This window comes from Homalodisca vitripennis, chromosome 6, assembly GCF_021130785.1.
Source record: "Homalodisca vitripennis isolate AUS2020 chromosome 6, UT_GWSS_2.1, whole genome shotgun sequence".
Classification (NCBI taxonomy): Eukaryota; Metazoa; Arthropoda; class Insecta; order Hemiptera; family Cicadellidae; genus Homalodisca; species Homalodisca vitripennis.
The window spans coordinates 64,013,739-64,033,166 of record NC_060212.1 but is presented as its reverse complement, the minus strand read 5'-3'; the positions used below and the strand labels follow the sequence as shown (position 1 = coordinate 64,033,166).

Sequence of the window (19,428 nt, the reverse complement as noted above, 5' to 3'; positions counted from 1 at the left end):
CTTCGATAATTTTAGTAATGATGGGAAGTGTGTCCTTGTTCAAATGATTTATTTATCACAGCAGCAAGGGGGGCAGCGAGGTTGTTCAGCACAATGCTTGACAGCCCTGGATGGTACCTCATCCAAACCACATGATAATTTTGATTTGAGAGAGCTAATTATTTCTAAAACTTCTTTTTCATTAGTTGGAGCAAAGTTGAACACTTCGATGTATTGCCTAATGGGAGGGTTTTGAATTGACTGCGGGACATAATGCAGATCATTTCTGTTTTTTATCAGTGTATTTTCTGCTACTTCTGCAAAAAATTTATTTAGGTTTTCAGCAATCAACGAGGGATTGTTTTCAAATGTACCATTTATTTCCATTTGAAGAGGTGTTACACTTGGATTTTTAGCCTGCTTCTCTGAGTTTATTATGGTCCACAGTGCTTTTGATTTATTGTCGGATTTATTATGTATTCTGTTGCTGCAGTACGTTTAAGGTTTCTAAGCTTGAGGTCGTAGTCTTTTTTCTTAGTGATCATTTCAGCCTTATCTGCAGCATTGCCAGTTACTTCAATATTTCCGAAAGGCCCTGAGAAAAATTTCTTTCAATCTCCCTGGCTTCTTCATCGTACTTGCCATTTTGCTTAGATCTTTTTTTTGGTTCTTGATTTCTTATTTGGGCAGTTAAGTCCAGATTCAGCCCTTACATTCCTGTAAAAGGCATTGTACATTTCTTCAGCATCAGGCTCATTATACACACAGCTCCAGTCTACTTTCATAAGCTCCGTTTTAAGATTTTGAAGATTTTGTTTACTGAAATTTCTTCTGTGTTCACTCACTGATGTTTGTGGGATTTTACTTTCTAGGTGTAAAAGACATTGTTGGCCTGTGTGATCTGATAAGCCTGTTTGAAAAATATTGAATTTGACAGTTGAATTGGGCATGTTAGTGCATATGCAGTCTATAGATGATTTTGCAAGTGTTAGTTATGCGTGTTTCTGGGAGAGGGAGGCGTATTATTCCATGACTTAGCAGCTCTTCTTCAAAATGTTGGTTTTCTGGATTGTCAGTTAGTCTGTCCAAAATTAACGTCACCCATTAAAAGTATTGGGATTTGTCTCTGCTCGAATATTTTCCAGGATACTAGCTATCATCTCGATTGCTTGTTTACTTTGTCCTCCTGGAGGTCTATAAACTCCCAATATATGTAGTGATTGTTTGTTAATTTTGATCTTTATCAAGGCTGCTTCATACACTAATTCTATGCAGTAGTTGGCAATATCCGCTGCTTCTCCCTCAATGCCTGATGTTTCCTCCAGATATATCGCAACTCCTCCAAGTTTATGATTGCCTCTGCTGAAAGCTGTAATTAGTTTATATCCATGAATTGATATTGAGCGTAGATTATCTTGATTTAGCCCATGTTCAGTTTAATATCAGTACTGTTGGGCGCAACTGGTTCAGAAAGTGATTTAGCCTCTCAACTTTTTTTAGACAGTCCCCTTATATTCTGGTGGAAAATTGAGATTTCTGAGGCTGAGTCCTTTTTTTCAGAGTGGAGTTGATGAAAATCCTGTGGGTTTTGTATGTTTTTGTGTCTTTCCCTGTTTTGGTTGGCAGTTTTCTAAAAAAGCGTTTTCATTTTTTGAGGCGACTTCCATATTGATGTATATTTGTGGGGGTTGACTTTGGTTAGAAAAGTTTTTACTGATGGGTTTATTTTGGCGTTGCTGGGTTTGAAAATGGTCATTTTCTGAGCATCCCTTGAGGGCTTCAAGTTCTCTAGTTACAAAACTCCTCAAGGGTTTCTCCACTTGGGAGGATTTTAGCACTCAGTGGTGGTTTTTTCTCTCTTCTGATCCCTTCAATTAATCCTTCATTTACAGTAGTCCTTCTCAAAGCCTGTTTCTACATTGGCAGGTTTCTTCATGCCGAGCTTTGTTTTTGGCTACTTGGAGAGATACACTGAAATGGTTCCTCTCCTTCCCAGTTTGTTTTTTGCTCTTACTTATGTTATGGTTTTTAGAACAAGGAAGACTCTTTGCAGTGGGTGTACTTTGTGTGAGTGCTGGTGGTGTTGCAGGGTTTGTTTTGTTCACCTTGCTTAAGCAGTTTTTTTTCTTGCAAAGTTACCACAGAGCATTCTAGTTGGTCTTGTCGAATCTTCAGTTGAGTCAGCTCAATTAATAGAGAGGCAGAGTAGTTGGGAACATAAAAATTCTGAGTAATCTGTTTGTGTTTCTGAAGCGCTAGTGAGTTTAGGTGTCTGAGGTAGGCCCGTTTTGTCATCTTGGTTTAATTTCGGTTTGTTTATTATTACATGTAATTGCTTCACTGGTTGTTGGACTTGACGGTGCTGTTGTGTAGGGCTGTGGCTGGTTGTATGGTTTTGCGTTTCTACATTTTTGAATTTCTTTTGAGTCTTTGTTGGTTTTTTGTCCAGCAAATCTCTTTGTCCAGATTTTTCTCTTTTGAGATTAAGGATTATTTGTTCTAGTTCTAATATTTTATTTGCTTGTTCATCAAAAATGAGAGTCTGTCTTGTGTCATGATCCTCGTAAAAGTTCTGTAGTTCTTGTCTATTTTGTTTTTCCTTTGCGATCTGGGCTAATAGCTTCTTGTAGTTTTCTTCCCGATTCTTCAATTTTTTGTAGGTATTTTTCCTCGGCTTCAGTTTCGATCTTCCAGTGTTGCCTCCAGTTCAGCAAGTTTAGCCTCCAGCGCTGAGTTTCGGGTGCTTAGGTCCTCAGCATCCTTTTTCAGCTCCAAGTTTTCAGCCAAAAGAAGACTGCCCACCTCTGCTGCCAATGCCAGAGATGTCTCAAGATCATCTTCCTCTTGTCCCCTCTTGATCTTTTACCTTTGTTTTTACAGCACTCAAGCTCAGCTCCAGATCAGATATAACTGTGTTTCTATTTTCCTTGACCTTGTGGTATCCTGATGGGCTTGGGTGTCTTAGATGTGGGACGTTGTTCTGCTTCTCCTATTGCCACAAAGGTTAATTCTGACATAGAGCCGTTTTTGGGCAGTCATTGAGGTCTTACAATTTTCACATGTCCATGTTTTTATTTCATCTTGGGTCAATTTTTTTAGGTGCTTGTCAGATATATTCACACAGCCACCATGGTACCACTGGCTACAGGACCCAGTACATATTATAACCGGAGTATCTTACCCCGATACTGCAAACACCACAGGGGTATTTGGACGTTTCCGAATTCGTTTTTTGGCATGTTTAAAAGTTCTTTGTGACAGGGGAGGTTCAGAAAACAGTAAATGATAAAAGTTGATCAGTTTGATTTTAATTCTGTTTGGCTGGTTCAGAATCTGTCAGTTTTATAAAAATGGTTTCATTGAGGAAGAAATTATCAGTATTAATAAAAATAATAGAATTATTAATAAAATATTATTAATAAAATTGATCAGTTTGTTTTAATTCTGTTTGGCTGGTTCAGAATCTGTCAGTTTACAAAAATGGTTCCTTGAAGAAGAAATTATCAGTATTAATAAAAATAATAAAAATTATTAATACAAATTGATCAGTTTGTTTTAATTCTGTTTGGCTGGTTCAGAATTTGTCAGTGTATTAAAATGACAGCAAATTTGTGAGAGAAAGGGGTTTCCCTCTTCAAAACTTCTTGTGTTGTCAACAGTTTGCAGTTCAATAGTGTAGATGCAGCCGTTGAGGTAGAATGTGTCATATGCTAGATGTTGTGCAGTGATGACCTTGCCAGTGTAATGTAACCACGGTTGAGGTAGGTTCTGTAGGAATGTCTGCCACTGCTGTGTCAGCACAGGGTGTTGCGTTGCCACTGTAGCTTGGTAAAAGAGTACTGAATTCAAATAATTAAGTTTGTCACTGTAGATGTCTTGATATTAAGACATATTTGTGCTTAATTCCAAACAAAACATTGTTCAAGTTCTAAAAGCTTGCTGTCAATGATGCTTAAATATGTGGCTTTAATCAAAGTGGCTTTGATGTGTCAGTTTGTGACAGCATATATTGTTTTCTCTTCTTTTGAGTTACGTCTTTAAGTGATTTTCATGACTAAAAATACACTTACAGTTTAGTGGTGGTTTAATGATGTGCAGATCAGTAAGTATTTTGTTGTTTTTACTCACTAAAACTTCACAATTAATGGGAGCACTTTCACAGTTGATGATGAGTGTCGGCCATCTTGGTGGTTTTTTCTTGATTCAATCAATTGATTCAATCTGAGTTTGGCTCCAGATCACCTTCCTCTTAGTGTAGCATTTGGAATCTGATGGTATCACAGACTACACCTGGAACCTAAAGTCATATTCATCTGAAGAGATCAATAAATTTAGCGACAAAGAAGCTCAAAATGAACTCTTTACACCTTGACCTTTACCACATTGTGACATCAGCGACACCTAGACTACAAAATATAGTGCAGTATTATGAAGAGGTATTCTCAATGCCTCATGTCGAAGGTATCATTGTCCAGCACTAAGAGAAAGATGAATTGGATCCAAACTCAACATTTACATTGAATTACCCTTGTAGTGTGGTCCAGATTAACAAATAAAACCTACCGAGGTACGTGGCCCAGAACTCTTTCTCTGATGATGGAATGGTGAGCTCAAACATGGTGCGTACTGCAGACCACTGGTCCAGATTAACAAATAAAACCTACCGATGTACGTGGCCCAGAACTCTTTCTCTGATGATGGAATGGTGAGCTCAAACATGGTGCGTACTGCAGACCACTGGTCCAGATTAACAAATAAAACCTACCGAGGTACGTGGCCCAGAACTCTTTCTCTGATGATGGAATGGTGAGCTCAAACAATGGTGCGTACTGCAGACCACTGGTCCAGATTAACAAATAAAACCTACCGAGGTACGTGGCCCAGAACTCTTTCTCTGATGATGGAATGGTGAGCTCAAAAATGGTGCGTACTGCAGACCACTGGTCCAGATTAACAAATAAAACCTACCGAGGTACGTGGCCCAGAACTCTTTCTCTGATGATGGAATGGTGAGCTCAAACATGGTGCGAACCGCTGACCACTGGTCCAGATTACGGCATGGGACATTAACAACAGCTGACCGGCTGCAGATAAACTGTTTCTCACCGACACAGTTGCAGCGGGTGAGACAACTTAGGGAGACTACCAGAGTCAGTGAGGGCTCGGGTGCGCTGGGTGTTATCTGCAACTGTACATTTAATACACATTATTCTCTTGGCTGCACTTTTTACTAAAAGAATTATTTGCTATCTTCTGGAAAGATCCTTAAGTGAAATTTCCTTTACCTGATTAATTGATTTATTTTGTAAGTTAACTAGTACTCTGGAAGCAAATGAATCTCATATTAAATTTTTTTTTATGAAATGTTCTGTTGGATTCTTGGAGTTTTGATGTTTACTAGTAATTTTTATTTGATTTCGCATAGTATTCAGGGTTTCAGACATTCGTTATTATTAAATTGTACATCCTCTCTTTAACCTCACCACTCTATTCTAATGACATGCGGCAATTCAACATTGCTCACATGTATATAGTTTCTAATAGGATTGAGTAAATTAACTACAGCACACTGTAGGTTGTGAGAGGATTGAGTCTAATTTGCATTGTTTTACTCCCATACTATGCACGTAGTTTTTCATTGAAATTAATCTTTCCACGCCAGCAGTTTTACAGGTGCTTATATCAATGACAACATGGGCTAGATATTCACCAAATCTTGTTTGACATGCATTTGGTCTTCCGATAACAATTTAAGTCTAGTTATATAAACACAAGTGTAACTGAAATGACCAAATACAAAATAATTTATTCTGAAAAACAGGGGTCTGTAGTTACTTGCAAGTAAGAGATCCCGGTTCAACTCCTGGTGGAGCAAGTACTTTTTATGAGCCAATCTTTATTCAAATTAAATATACCTTATTATGATGTAAATCTATCTAAAAGACTTAGTGAAAAGATGGAGGCTAAAATGTTTGCAGATAACAGTTTTGCCTTTATTTCAATAGTTAATTGAAGACGATTTTAAATAATTATGAAGTAAAGATATATTAGCGTCACTCCATTGTCAGAGAGCAGTAGATCTCCACAACATTTTGAGTTGGCTTATGGTTTTTGGAATATGAATTGTAGCAGACAAAGCTGCATTATACTTTATGTCTCAGATTATACCTTATATAAATCTCAAATAATAGGAAAGAAAATTTACTTTTTGCAATCTAAGAGTGATTTGTGATAACGTTTCTATTCAGCATCATCCAAAACTTCTGACAAATAGAAAATGGAGACTAGATTCATTGTTACCAATTTGAAACAAGCTATATAACATCCAAAGTAACTAATGCTCGAATACGTTAAGGCTTATACTGATGGATAAAACAACAATGCATGGATGAGGCTGTGTATACATATACTTTCTCTATATCCAATAACTGGAAGGCAGTCATCCGAAGTACATTATAAAGATTACATTTATTTAATCAAGCGTTACTGGTATAAATCCATTCAAACCAAAAAACTTTCTCAACTAAAACTTGTTATTACATTTTTATACATTATTAAAGCATTAAAATCATACATTGAACGTCATAGGTGTGCTACTAGAAACCAGACAGTGTTGTCATCTGTAGTTGTGATTCTGTGCATACTGAAAATATGTTTTGAAAAATAAATGCTATTTCGTGAACTTCCCTACACAAAACAGACAGTGCTGTATATACTATTTTGCTATTAGCTAGCTTGCTTTCCATTGGGGAGTGATTAAACTTCAAATATTTCAATAGACAAAATACATTTTTTTTAGTTTTTTTATATACTCTCCACGGAAAGAATAACTCAAGTTTAGCTTTTTCAATGTTTCCTCTGCCTTTCCTTTCGAATGGTTATAGTTATATATTCATAATAGTCTGTACATTCTTAAATACAACTCACAGAAAACATTACAGCATAAAGCCAGGTAGTGACTATTGTAAGATAAATTTTAAAAAAAAAGATGTAACAACCTGCACGATGAAATCACCGATCTCTGCGTTCTTGAAAATGATCCAGTAGTGTTGGACAGCCTGGGAGAAACAGCACACTTGTAGTCTCAGCTGTCCGCTCTTGTTGCGCTTGATAGGCTGAATCTCCAGCATCTCTGAGAGAATGAACAACCGCCGTGGCACTCTTCGTTTTCTCTCCTTGGCCCAACTGAGAGCATTCAAATTGCCTGTAACAACCACAAACATTCAAACCTGCAGTCTCAACAGCTTTGCGCTTGTAGCCTCAATCTCCAGCATCTCAATATTTCAACTTCTGGGCCTGTCTGAGTGACAATAATTTTGTGTATAAATTTAGGTGTTTGAATTGATGATGGCTTGAATCTGGAGCTGAGATGTACCGCATCCTGATCTTTCTTACTGTTGGCTGCCGCCAATCAGTCAGCTCTGGTAGATCGACTCGAATACTGGATAAACATGTGGGGGGATTGAGCCTTCTTGTAATTAGATAGATGGTGTGCAACAGGTATGTATTTTCACCGCCTTAGCATGCAGATAATTCGGGAAACAGCCTTAAGGACACCCTAATTTATTGTCTTCATTGTGTTTCATAGGCACATCTGCAATATCTAGATTATGTACTCTGCTGTATTTTGTACATCAAGCATCTCATATTTTAACATGTCGACCTACTCAAAGTGACTTTAACACTTCACGTTTTCCTCACAACACTGTTTTCAGTGCTTATCCAGCACTAGCTTGAAAAACTGAAATTTTATCAATCGTTCCTTAAAATACTAATAATGTATCATTCATTTTCTATTCCAAATTACCCATTTTATGTTCTAGTTTCTCATATCACTGATAGCTTTGACAGCTAGATCTTTGGAATCTATGTTACTAATGAATGAGGATGGTCCAGTTGCTCTACACATACCACAGTAAAAAGTGGTCATTTTTGAAAGTTGGATGAATGTGTCTAACCTAGAATATTGAACCTCACTTGTCACATTTGACACTGTCACGAGTTTTGCTGGTGTTGATCAGTGTGTTACATCTCACACAGTTATATGGCATTATAAATATAGACTTAAATAACGTTCAACACAGTACAATATAAAAACTAATTCAAGTTGTAAGTAAAATATTAGTGATAAAGGGCTGGTATTCAGGCAAATTCACACCAGAAGCAAGATAACAAGCTTATAAGGTTAGAACACTGATATGCTTTATCTACCTGGCTGTGGTTCTGACATGGTAGTCCAGATATCGTACAGAACTGTGGCTCCGCCTTGCTCCAGCGTGTGTGGTGTCTCCACAGAAATATGTGTGACAGCTGCTGTATTGAGAGGAGATATGATGTTGAAGATCGCAGATACAGGCAGCTTCACTGGGTGGCCTTCCAATCCGAAAACGTAGTTGCGACCAAACTTAGGTGGCATGCAGGCACCGCAAAGCAGCAGTATTGCTGGCAACACAAACAATTTATACAGCTGTTGCTACTATCACTTCCAATCCGAAAACATAGTTGCGACCAAACTTAGGTGGCATGCAGGCACCGCAGAGCAGCAGTATTGCTGGCAACACAAACAATTTATACAGCTGTTGCTACTATCACTTCCAATCCGAAAACGTAGTTGCGACCAAACTTAGGTGGCATGCAGGCACCGCAGAGCAGCAGTATTGCTGGCAACACAAACAATTTATACAGCTGTTGCTACTATCACTTCCAATCCGAAAACGTAGTTGCGACCAAACTTAGGTGGCATGCAGGCACCGCAGAGCAGCAGTATTGCTGGCAACACAAACAATTTATACAGCTGTTGCTACTATCACTTCCAATCCGAAAACGTAGTTGCGACCAAACTTAGGTGGCATGCAGGCACCGCAGAGCAGCAGTATTGCTGGCAACACAAACAATTTATACAGCTGTTGCTACTATCACTTCCAATCCGAAAACGTAGTTGCGACCAAACTTAGGTGGCATGCAGGCACCGCAGAGCAGCAGTATTGCTGGCAACACAAACAATTTATACAGCTGTTGCTACTATCACTTCCAATCCGAAAACGTAGTTGCGACCAAACTTAGGTGGCATGCAGGCACCGCAGAGCAGCAGTATTGCTGGCAACACAAACAATACATACAGCTGTTGCTACTATCACTTCCAATCCGAAAACGTAGTTGCGACCAAACTTAGGTGGCATGCAGGCACCGCAAAGCAGCAGTATTGCTGGCAACACAAACAATACATACAGCTGTTGCTACTATCACTTCCAATCCGAAAACGTAGTTGCGACCAAACTTAGGTGGCATGCAGGCACCGCAAAGCAGCAGTATTGCTGGCAACACAAACAATACATACAGCTGTTGCTACTATCACTTCCAATCCGAAAACGTAGTTGCGACCAAACTTAGGTGGCATGCAGGCACCGCAAAGCAGCAGTATTGCTGGCAACACAAACAATACATACAGCTGTTGCTACTATCACTTCCAATCCGAAAACGTAGTTGCGACCAAACTTAGGTGGCATGCAGGCACCGCAAAGCAGCAGTATTGCTGGCAACACAAACAATTTATACAGCTGTTGCTACTATCACTTCCAATCCGAAAACGTAGTTGCGACCAAACTTAGGTGGCATGCAGGCACCGCAGAGCAGCAGTATTGCTGGCAACACAAACAATTTATACAGCTGTTGCTACTATCACTTCCAATCCGAAAACGTAGTTGCGACCAAACTTAGGTGGCATGCAGGCACCGCAGAGCAGCAGTATTGCTGGCAACACAAACAATACATACAGCTGTTGCTACTATCACTTCCAATCCGAAAACGTAGTTGCGACCAAACTTAGGTGGCATGCAGGCACCGCAAAGCAGCAGTATTGCTGGCAACACAAACAATACATACAGCTGTTGCTACTATCACTTCCAATCCGAAAACGTAGTTGCGACCAAACTTAGGTGGCATGCAGGCACCGCAAAGCAGCAGTATTGCTGGCAACACAAACAATTTATACAGCTGTTGCTACTATCACTTCCAATCCGAAAACATAGTTGCAACCAAACTTAGGTGGCATGCAGGCACCGCAGAGCAGCAGTATTGCTGGCAACACAAAAAATACATACAGCTGTTGCTACTATCACTTCCAATCCGAAAACTTAGTTGCGACCAATCTTAGGTGGCATCTAGGCACTGTCAATAAATGTTAAGAAAACGCAACATAATGAATCATTACTAATACAATACATGGCACTTAATCTCATATTTGGAAAACTTGGTGTAAAACTTTCCTCAAAATATTACTACTACTCCCGTCAATGCTAAAATTGAGAAATTGAATTTTTTTAAATTTTTTAGTATTGCATAATTAGGTCTAATACCAACTAACATTTGGTGCATATCTACACTTGATATTGTGTAATCTAAAATTATAGGTTACCAGTTATGTAATTACCATTGGATAGCTATCCTAACTGGTACACCTGATCAAGTTAAGATTGACAATTTGATAAAATATAACTATGAGAGAAGCTAATATAAAGCCACCATCAGGTTTCTCTCAGAAAATAAGTAAAGAAAGTTGGATATTTGTACTAAACCTATGAGGTGGAACAATGGTGAAGGAAGTTCTTTATGAATAACATTTATAAAGTTATAAAAAAATGTAACAGTAATTCATCAGTTTCTTAAATATAGCTAAGCAGCATGTCAAAGTATTTCAGTACTAGTATAAATGGCAAACTCTACTAGTGTAAATGACAGGATAATGTGAAAATAACATGAAAAATTTACTAAATATTCCTTTGACAATAGTTTTCTTGTTTTATCAACTAAAACATATCATTATGAAACACTTACCATCAACTTTGACCATGCTGCGGGCCGTATACCTCACAACAATCTCTCCTCTCTGTTTGTTTTTGAGCACAAACGAATCTTTCATATCATCTATCTCGAAGCTGCTGTTATTTGGTAAAATTTCAATGTGGTATGTTACAGCCGACTCTTCTGAGTTCTCCAGAGTCACAACCTAACGACAAGTTGAGCCTCGTAACTAGTAACTCACAACATATTTCACAAAAGTATTTGTAAAGAACTGTACCACTACACTCAGGGGGGTTCAATTTTGGATTGTGTATACCTTCCAGTTAAACTTACACTGTGCAGGCAACCTTATGGAAGTTCAAGGATAACACATCCCTACTGCAAATGTTGAGATATTGGAGTATAAGGGTATATCGATAGGTATAGTCTACTGTGGGAGGTGACTGTTGGACTTTGTGGGGCCTCCTATGTGTTAAAGTAATTGACTAGCCTGAACATAAGGATGTGCCACCCCTGCTCTCTTTGAATGGAGAGTTTGGTACAGAGCTGGCTTCCCCTTGCAAGAAGATTTGACTCAGATTAATACCAAACATCCTTCCTCATGCTACTTGACAGGAGGCGGTCCCTACCCCCAACCTTACCCTTACTGAATATCCTGTCACTCCAGAAGCAAACACAAAGGTCTTTTAGGGCTAAGTGAAATCTTGACCTAAGAAAACAAAACAAAAAATACTATTCCACTACATAAAGTATAAAGGTAATCGTATAGAATTTTACTGCAACACATCCTGTTAAAGAAAAGGACTCATGAAACCTGTAACTAGAATAACAGGTTAGTTGGTAAGGCAGACCTATTGTGACCTGTATTCTGTAGTTCAGTTTTAATGATTAGCGTTTTGTTTTTTATTAAGTGTATGTTTTAGAGTTAGTGAAGTTGACACACAACATGGTAGTTAAGATTCCTGTCTGAGGTGTGTCACAATGCTCTGGTATGTTTAAAAAAAATTTAATCTAGTTTGTAATTATATGTTGATTAGTTATTTACTTGAAGATGTGATCAGATTACAGATCTCGAAACGTTGTGTTACTAATTTTTTGTATCACTGAACGATGGCAAGGGTAAATTAATTTATGGGTTGATTGATTTATAAATCACTAAACTAACTCAATAAAGTACAATTTCCTCACTTGCTGATAGAAAACATACTTATAATAATCAAATTTGTTCAATTTATTTGAAATATATAACCACTCTTTGGTCATGATTACCAGATTAAATTTATTTTAACTTTGATGAAATTTTTCAATTTACTTTGCTATAAGAATTCTTTAATGACAATTTTCTTTTTTATACAAATCAATTACTACACATCTTAATTATTATTATTATTATTATTATAACCAAGTGTATTCGATATACTTCTTCTCTACCAGCAAGTGACATGTTAAATCAGTTTAATATGTATATCCAGGGAACTACACTGGACGAATTTCTTATCTGAAAACCCCCTTACTTCTCTTGCTCATATTATGCAAGAAATTTCCCTCCTGACATGGAAGTTTAGCTGTGGCCAGCAGTTAAAGCCACTTGATACGTCAGATAAGCCTGTGAGGAGGTGGTTTCAGTATGCCATAGGCTTGATGGAATAATATTAGACATGAATGACGTAGGACACAGTGAACTAACAGAGTTACCTGAGTCTCACTGGTGTTGAGAGTGGCCATGAATGAGATGGTGGTCTCCAGCTTGTACGAAGGCAGATTGCGGTAGAGGTGTGCCATAGGCTTGGATAAATATTGTGAGTTGCTACATATTAGATATGAATGAAGTAGGACACAGTGAACTAACGGTGTTACCTGAGTCGCACTGGTGTTGAGAATGGCCATGAACAAGACGGTGGTCTCCAGCTTGTACGAAGGCAGATTGCGGTAGAGGTGTGCCATAGGCTTGGATAAATATTGTGAGTTGCTAGCATATTAGACATGAATGAAGTAGGACACAGTGAACTAACGGTGTTACCTGAGTCGCACTGGTGTTGAGAATGGCCATGAACAAGACGGTGGTCTCCAGCTTGTAGGAAGGCAGGTTGCGGTAGAGGTGTGCCATAGGCTTGGATAAATATTGTGAGATTGCTAGCATATTAGACATGAATGAAGTAGGACACAGTGAACTAACAGTGTTACCTGAGTCTCACTGGTGTTGAGGGTGGCCATGAACGAGACGGTGGTCTCCAGCTTGCAGGATGGCAGGTTGCGGTAGAGGTGTGCCATAGGCTTGGCTAAATATTGTGAGACTGCTAGCATATTAGACATGAATGAAGTAGGACACAGTGAACTAACAGTGTTACCTGAGTCTCACTGGTGTTGAGGGTGGCCATGAACGAGACGGTGGTCTCCAGCTTATAGGAAGGCAGGTTGCGGTAGAGGTGTGCCATAGGCTTGGCTAAATATTGTGAGATTGCTAGCATATTAGACATGAATGAAGTAGGACACAGTGAACTAACAGTGTTACCTGAGTCTCACTGGTGTTGAGAGTGGCCATGAACGAGACGGTGGTCTCCAGCTTGTAGGAGGACAGGTTGCGGTAGAGGTGTGCGACTAACATCAGCATGTTAACAACGTTGGGTCGCATCAGATCACGTGGAGTCACAGAGTATCCAAGTCTGATCTTGTCCCACGCACTTGTCAGGCACACTGTGTTGTGGTAGGCCTGAACAGTGCTAATCTTGCAAACACTAATTTTGATATGTCACTAATTAATATAGATGAATAACATAATCACTTTCAAAGAGTGGTGTAAAGTACACCACCGCATTTCAGGTAGGCGCTGCATGTCAAAGGGCACAACCCGGGGAGATGAAAAATAAGAAAATACAACGAATATTACTATTTTTATTATAATGATATATAAAACTTTCATATAACTCACGAGTAAATGCAAGACCTTACTTGTTAAATAAGCAATAACAGCAATAAATTAGCACGTGTACTGCAGACCGCAATGTGTGTGCTGAATTGTTTAATGTTGTGACGACCAATATATTCATTATTCCCTTCTTAGTTCCTTCTGAAAACTTATCAGTCATGACATTAAGTGTTTATTGGTCATAACGAATCTAGACATTACTCGTTATGTTTACTGAACATCTCAAAAATGGTAATTGAATTAATATGACTGTGACGGCTTTTAAAGATAAGCTTTGACTGTGCTACTTCTTAACAGATGATATACAATAATTGTTAATTAGAATTTTTTTATTGAAATAAAAAGCAATGTCTGAAAAGCCTAGAGGTGCTCAGTACAGAAAGCAAAGGAAGGAGCAGGATGAAAAAGAAACATAAGAAAATCAATTTGTTTTTAAAATTGTATGTATCTATAAGTAAAAACAATGAAAATGTAGGGGGAGAAAATAAACTTTCGGTTTTGTTAGTTGATATAGTGAAATAAGTTTCAACCTATTTACCATCAAGACTGAAAATGAAAAATCATCACCGACCCAACCTGAACTCACAAATAATGAACCAGACGTGAGTCTAGACATTAAGATAAATAAAAAAGTATCATAGTTGTATTGTAGACATTGTTCAAAACAATTATTTTGGTATTTATACATCATGAGAGCAAAATGTACCCCAACGAGGCAGTAGAGTATGTATAGAAGGATACGGGTAGGTTGGAAGACGTGGGGGGGGGTTACTAGAGCAGAAAGGAAGGGCACATTTCAATACGCTGCGGGGGCGCCACTCTGTCCAGCTACGCCACTGCTTTCACATATAACATAAGTGACAATTTGACATCTGTATTACCTGACTGACAGTGGTGGGCTGGGTAAACATGGCCTGGAAGTGAAGGGGTGATAGAAAGGGACAGTAAGCTGCTGTGACTGTGGCTAGAACCAGTCCATCTTCCAGATCTGAATCCAGGTTGGTGACAGTTCTGGGCCTGGAAGGCTGTTGCGAATTTTATGAATGGATTAGTAAATATATTATCAGTACTGCATGTTATAATAATAAGTACAGCAATGGGATTAAATTATTTTACCCAATTTCTTGCCTAAATATGTTTTATATTGGCAACAAATCTTTTCCTCACATTAGAGAAGTACAATTGTTACAGCAACTGCAAAGAAATTAATGAAACCACCTAACAGACCTTTTCCAATTCTCTTTGCAATACCATAATATTCCTCCATAATCATATTATTTTCATTAGCAATTTTTCACACTACAAGTCCTTATTGCATCATAAGGAGTATACTATTTTTGGAGATCGTGTGTAATAATCCCGTTGAGTTTTAATTTCACCCACCCCATGTTTAGATAAAAAAACTTTTAAATTAAAATTGGTAATAATTTTCTAGGTTACCCCTAAAGGGTAACCTAGGGGTAATATATGTAAATGTTGCCACAGGCAACAATCAAGCCCGAATTTTACTCTAACAAGTTTTATCTTAAAACTTGTTTAATTTATAATCAGTATTTAATTTCGGTGGACCATTGATCTGTAACATATAAGCATCTTTAAGTTGTCTGTTATTTCTAATTTTATGGTTAAAAAAAACTTTTGTTTCTTATGACCTGTTATTGTTTAGTAAATTAAAGGGAACGTTTTGTTTGAATAGTATATAAAAAATAATTAACTGTCTTTCATTGAAAACACTATTCTAATTTTAATGTTGCAATAGTTTTTGATAGTTTTCTCACTAAAAATTATCAGTTTTATTTTTTTAGCTTCTACGTACTTGCTTCTAAGAAACTGCTAAATAAAAAGCTAATTTGCTATGTGGGATATTAACAAAAATTTCTATACCGTGCCTCCCCTGTCAGATCTCAGATTAATGTCTATAATAGTTTGTCTAAGACTGTAACCAAAAAGAATATCTAATGTGGCATTAGAGTCTTATGATTAGTACGATGAAATTAAAATCACCAACAAACAAAATAGATTTATTTTTGTCGATTTATATTCACGTACCAATAAATTCACATTTGTATTAATTGTTGCAATAGTTATTAACCGATCCCTATAACGTGTTTCTGTCACATTTTGTGTACAAACATTTGTAAGAAACCCAAAAGTTAGATAGCCAAAATGTGCTTTCTAAATAATATTTAACTTAAGGTTTATATTTTGTACGTGTAAATTTGTTTGTTTCCAAGTGTCTGCCGTGTCTACGTGCATTGCACGCAATGGACATCAATCGCTCATCAGTGGTAAAAAAAACACACAATTACTAATTTCATGTAACGAAATTTGTGTAGTTGTACATATACACAGTAAATATATCCTCTGAAAAAATACCATGTCGATTTATATATCCCAACATCTTTTTATCAGGGATGGTATGGCTTGAAATTAATTAATAAACATTTTTTAAGTAATACAAATCCACAATCATATTTTAAAGTAAAAGATATGTAACCTGGAAGCCCATTTTAGGATGTACAAATTATATGTAAAAGTTGGAGGATGTGTGTTGTAGTTCGTAAGATATTGCTGTTTTCCCGAGTCTCTGTTATTTTCTTGATAGCATCATTTTCTCTAAATTCTTTTGTATTATCGGGCATTAATTGTAATAAGATATTAATTCATGAAACTAAATGTTTATTATTATGTTAGTTGTATAGCTTAAGTGAATACTCACAGTTATATGATTGAAAAAAGAACTGGTATCAAATTAAAAATTAAAATGTATTGTTTTTTGTTACCTTAAAAGGTTAGTTGTTATCAGCAAAGTAGCACAACTATCACATGATCTGGCCCATAACAAAGTATATGTATCTTGTTACCTTATCAGGCCAGACTATAGGTCGCTGAATGTTGTAGTGATGAGTCAGCCAGCTCATCAGCACATCCTCTCATCTCCGAGCCATGGTCTTGTATGGCCCTATAACTAGTACATGGTCTGACACATAACAAAGCGTATGTTGTTACCTTATCAGGCCAGACTATAAGTCGCTGAGTGTTGTAGTGATGAGTCAGCCAGCACATCCTCTCATCTCCGAGCCATGGTCTTGTATGGCCCTATAACTAGTACATGGTCTGACACATAACAAAGGGTATGTTGTTACCTTATCAGGCCAGACTATAAGTCGCTGAGTGTTGTAGTGATGAGTCAGCCAGCTCATCAGCACATCCTCTCATCTCCGAGCCATGGTCTTGTATGGCCCTATAACTAGTACATGGTCTGACACATAACAAAGCGTATGTTGTTACCTTATCAGGCCAGACTATAAGTCGCTGAGTGTTGTAGTGATGAGTCAGCCAGCTCATCAGCACATCCTCTCATCTCCGAGCCATGGTCTTGTATGGCCCTATAACTAGTACATGGTCTGACACATAACAAAGCGTATGTTGTTACCTTATCAGGCCAGACTATAAGTCGCTGAGTGTTGTAGTGATGAGTCAGCCAGCACATCCTCTCATCTCCGAGCCATGGTCTTGTATGGCCCTATAACTAGTACATGGTCTGACACATAACAAAGCGTATGTTGTTACCTTATCAGGCCAGACTATAGGTTGCTGAATGTTGTAGTGATGAGTCAGCCAGCACATCCTCTCATCTCCGAGCCATGGTCTTGTATGGCCCTATAACTAGTACATGGTCTGACACATAACAAAGGGTATGTTGTTACCTTATCAGGCCAGACTATAAGTCGCTGAGTGTTGTAGTGATGAGTCAGCCAGCTCATCAGCACATCCTCTCATCTCCGAGCCATGGTCTTGTATGGCCCTATAACTAGTACATGGTCTGACACATAACAAAGCGTATGTTGTTACCTTATCAGGCCAGACTATAAGTCGCTGAGTGTTGTAGTGATGAGTCAGCCAGCTCATCAGCACATCCTCTCATCTCCGAGCCATGGTCTTGTATGGCCCTATAACTAGTACATGGTCTGACACATAACAAAGCGTATGTTGTTACCTTATCAGGCCAGACTATAAGTCGCTGAGTGTTGTAGTGATGAGTCAGCCAGCTCATCAGCACATCCTCCGGTCTCCCATACTTGGTCTTGTGTGGCACCTCACTGACTGCCGCCTCTTGATCCAACATTCCCACCTTCCTGTCAACACATGTAGGTACTTGTATCTTGATTTCACAACCACAGCACTACTATACAACTCTTACAATTTCAGGTTAGGACACCATGGAGCTCTGGATAGTTCAAGATAAGAGGGATCTTAAGTTTTTTTCCATTGTCATATCATTATAGATCTCTGGAAATTCAAGGTTGGGACGTCATTTGTGTTCTCATGTCTTTTACTGTTATCATATCGCAATGAAACTCCTAACACTTCAAGATGGGAGGGACCTTGTAGTTTTCATCATTGCTATATCACCACAGATCTCTGGAAATTCCAGGTTGGGATCTCATTTGTGTTCTTATGGTTTTCATTGTTATCATATTACAATAAAGCTCTGAACACTTCAAGATGGGAGGGACCTAGTGGTTTTCATCATTGCCATATCATCATAGATCTCTGGAAATTTCAGGTTGGGGCTTCATTTGTATTCTCATAGTTTTCATTGTTATCATATCACAATAAAGCTCTGAAGAGAGGGATACATGTTGAACACTGGTGTGAAAAGTTGTTATGTTTGTAGTGCTTGTATAAGTTACAGTTTTCAAACGTTTTAATCAATTATCTGTCATAAATCTTACCTTTAATTAATCAGAGAAGTATATCTTACCTAATGAATAGATAGGCTTCAATTTATTCTTGCAGACGAAATTATAAATTAAGTTTTTTGATTACTCAACTGTGGACATATACAAAAAACCACATTGGTTTGAAACACATCTTTTAAACTCTGAATCCAAGTATTGAAGGCTCAAAAACTGCATTGTTATTCACTAAACATTTTTGTTCTGAAGAAAACTTCTCAATAGTAAATTTTAAAGTTATAAACGGGACTGACTCTGAATACTGATTGTTCATGCTCATTTTGATCACTTGATTGACTGGAGCAGTTTCCTGTTGAGGACTGTCAACCCCACCACTCCACCATCAAGCCATTGACAAATAATCTTATTGCTGTCTGCTGGCAGGTTACCAGCTGTTATCAACTACTGTCAACAAATTGTTTATTTCGTCTGCACTACACATTGCAAAATAGTCTTTCAATTCAATATAACTGAGAAATACATATATGAGAGATACAATAATGTAATCTGTGTACAATATAAATTTTGTATCTAAAGCACATAAAATATATACATCTAATAAACCACTTAACCATAATTATTGGTATTTTACTGGTACCAGGAAACTGAAAGAAGATTTTAGAATTAAAAAATGCTGAGTGATATTAAGTTTAATGCTTCATCAGAGGAAGTTGAACTCTTTGACTTCTTGGCTAAAAAACTGTATTCTCAATTTTAGCACTATAACAGTAGATCAGTAGTAGTGTTAATTTTATTTTTGAACTCACATAAAAATGTCTAAGGTCAAAACTGACAACCCAAACATCCTTGTGGTGCTTGCGGTGTTGGAGTAAAGTATTCTGCCATCAAATGCACTGGTCCATGTAATTTCTGGTACCATGGAGAGGCTGTGTTGATATCACAGACAAGCAAACTTGGGAAGTTGGGGTAAATATGAGATCAACACCTGGACCTGCAGAAATTGCTCTGACAACCCAAAAT

The 19,428-nt window shown here is 37.8% G+C and overlaps 1 protein-coding gene across 1 annotated transcript in view; it reads right to left on the bottom strand.

Annotated features, from left to right (window-relative positions):
- LOC124365406 (cilia- and flagella-associated protein 47-like) overlaps positions 1-19,428 on the bottom strand; it is a 39,077-nt gene that overhangs the window by 3,840 nt on the left and 15,809 nt on the right. Inside the window, exons 7-13 of the mRNA XM_046821386.1 lie at positions 17,706-17,844; positions 14,587-14,730; positions 13,292-13,489; positions 10,813-10,984; positions 8,191-8,421; positions 6,978-7,183; positions 4,948-5,167 (exon numbers count right to left, since the gene is read on the bottom strand). Coding sequence (XP_046677342.1) covers positions 4,948-5,167; positions 6,978-7,183; positions 8,191-8,421; positions 10,813-10,984; positions 13,292-13,489; positions 14,587-14,730; positions 17,706-17,844 — 1,310 coding nt within the window. The remainder of the gene's footprint in view (positions 1-4,947; positions 5,168-6,977; positions 7,184-8,190; positions 8,422-10,812; positions 10,985-13,291; positions 13,490-14,586; positions 14,731-17,705; positions 17,845-19,428) is intronic.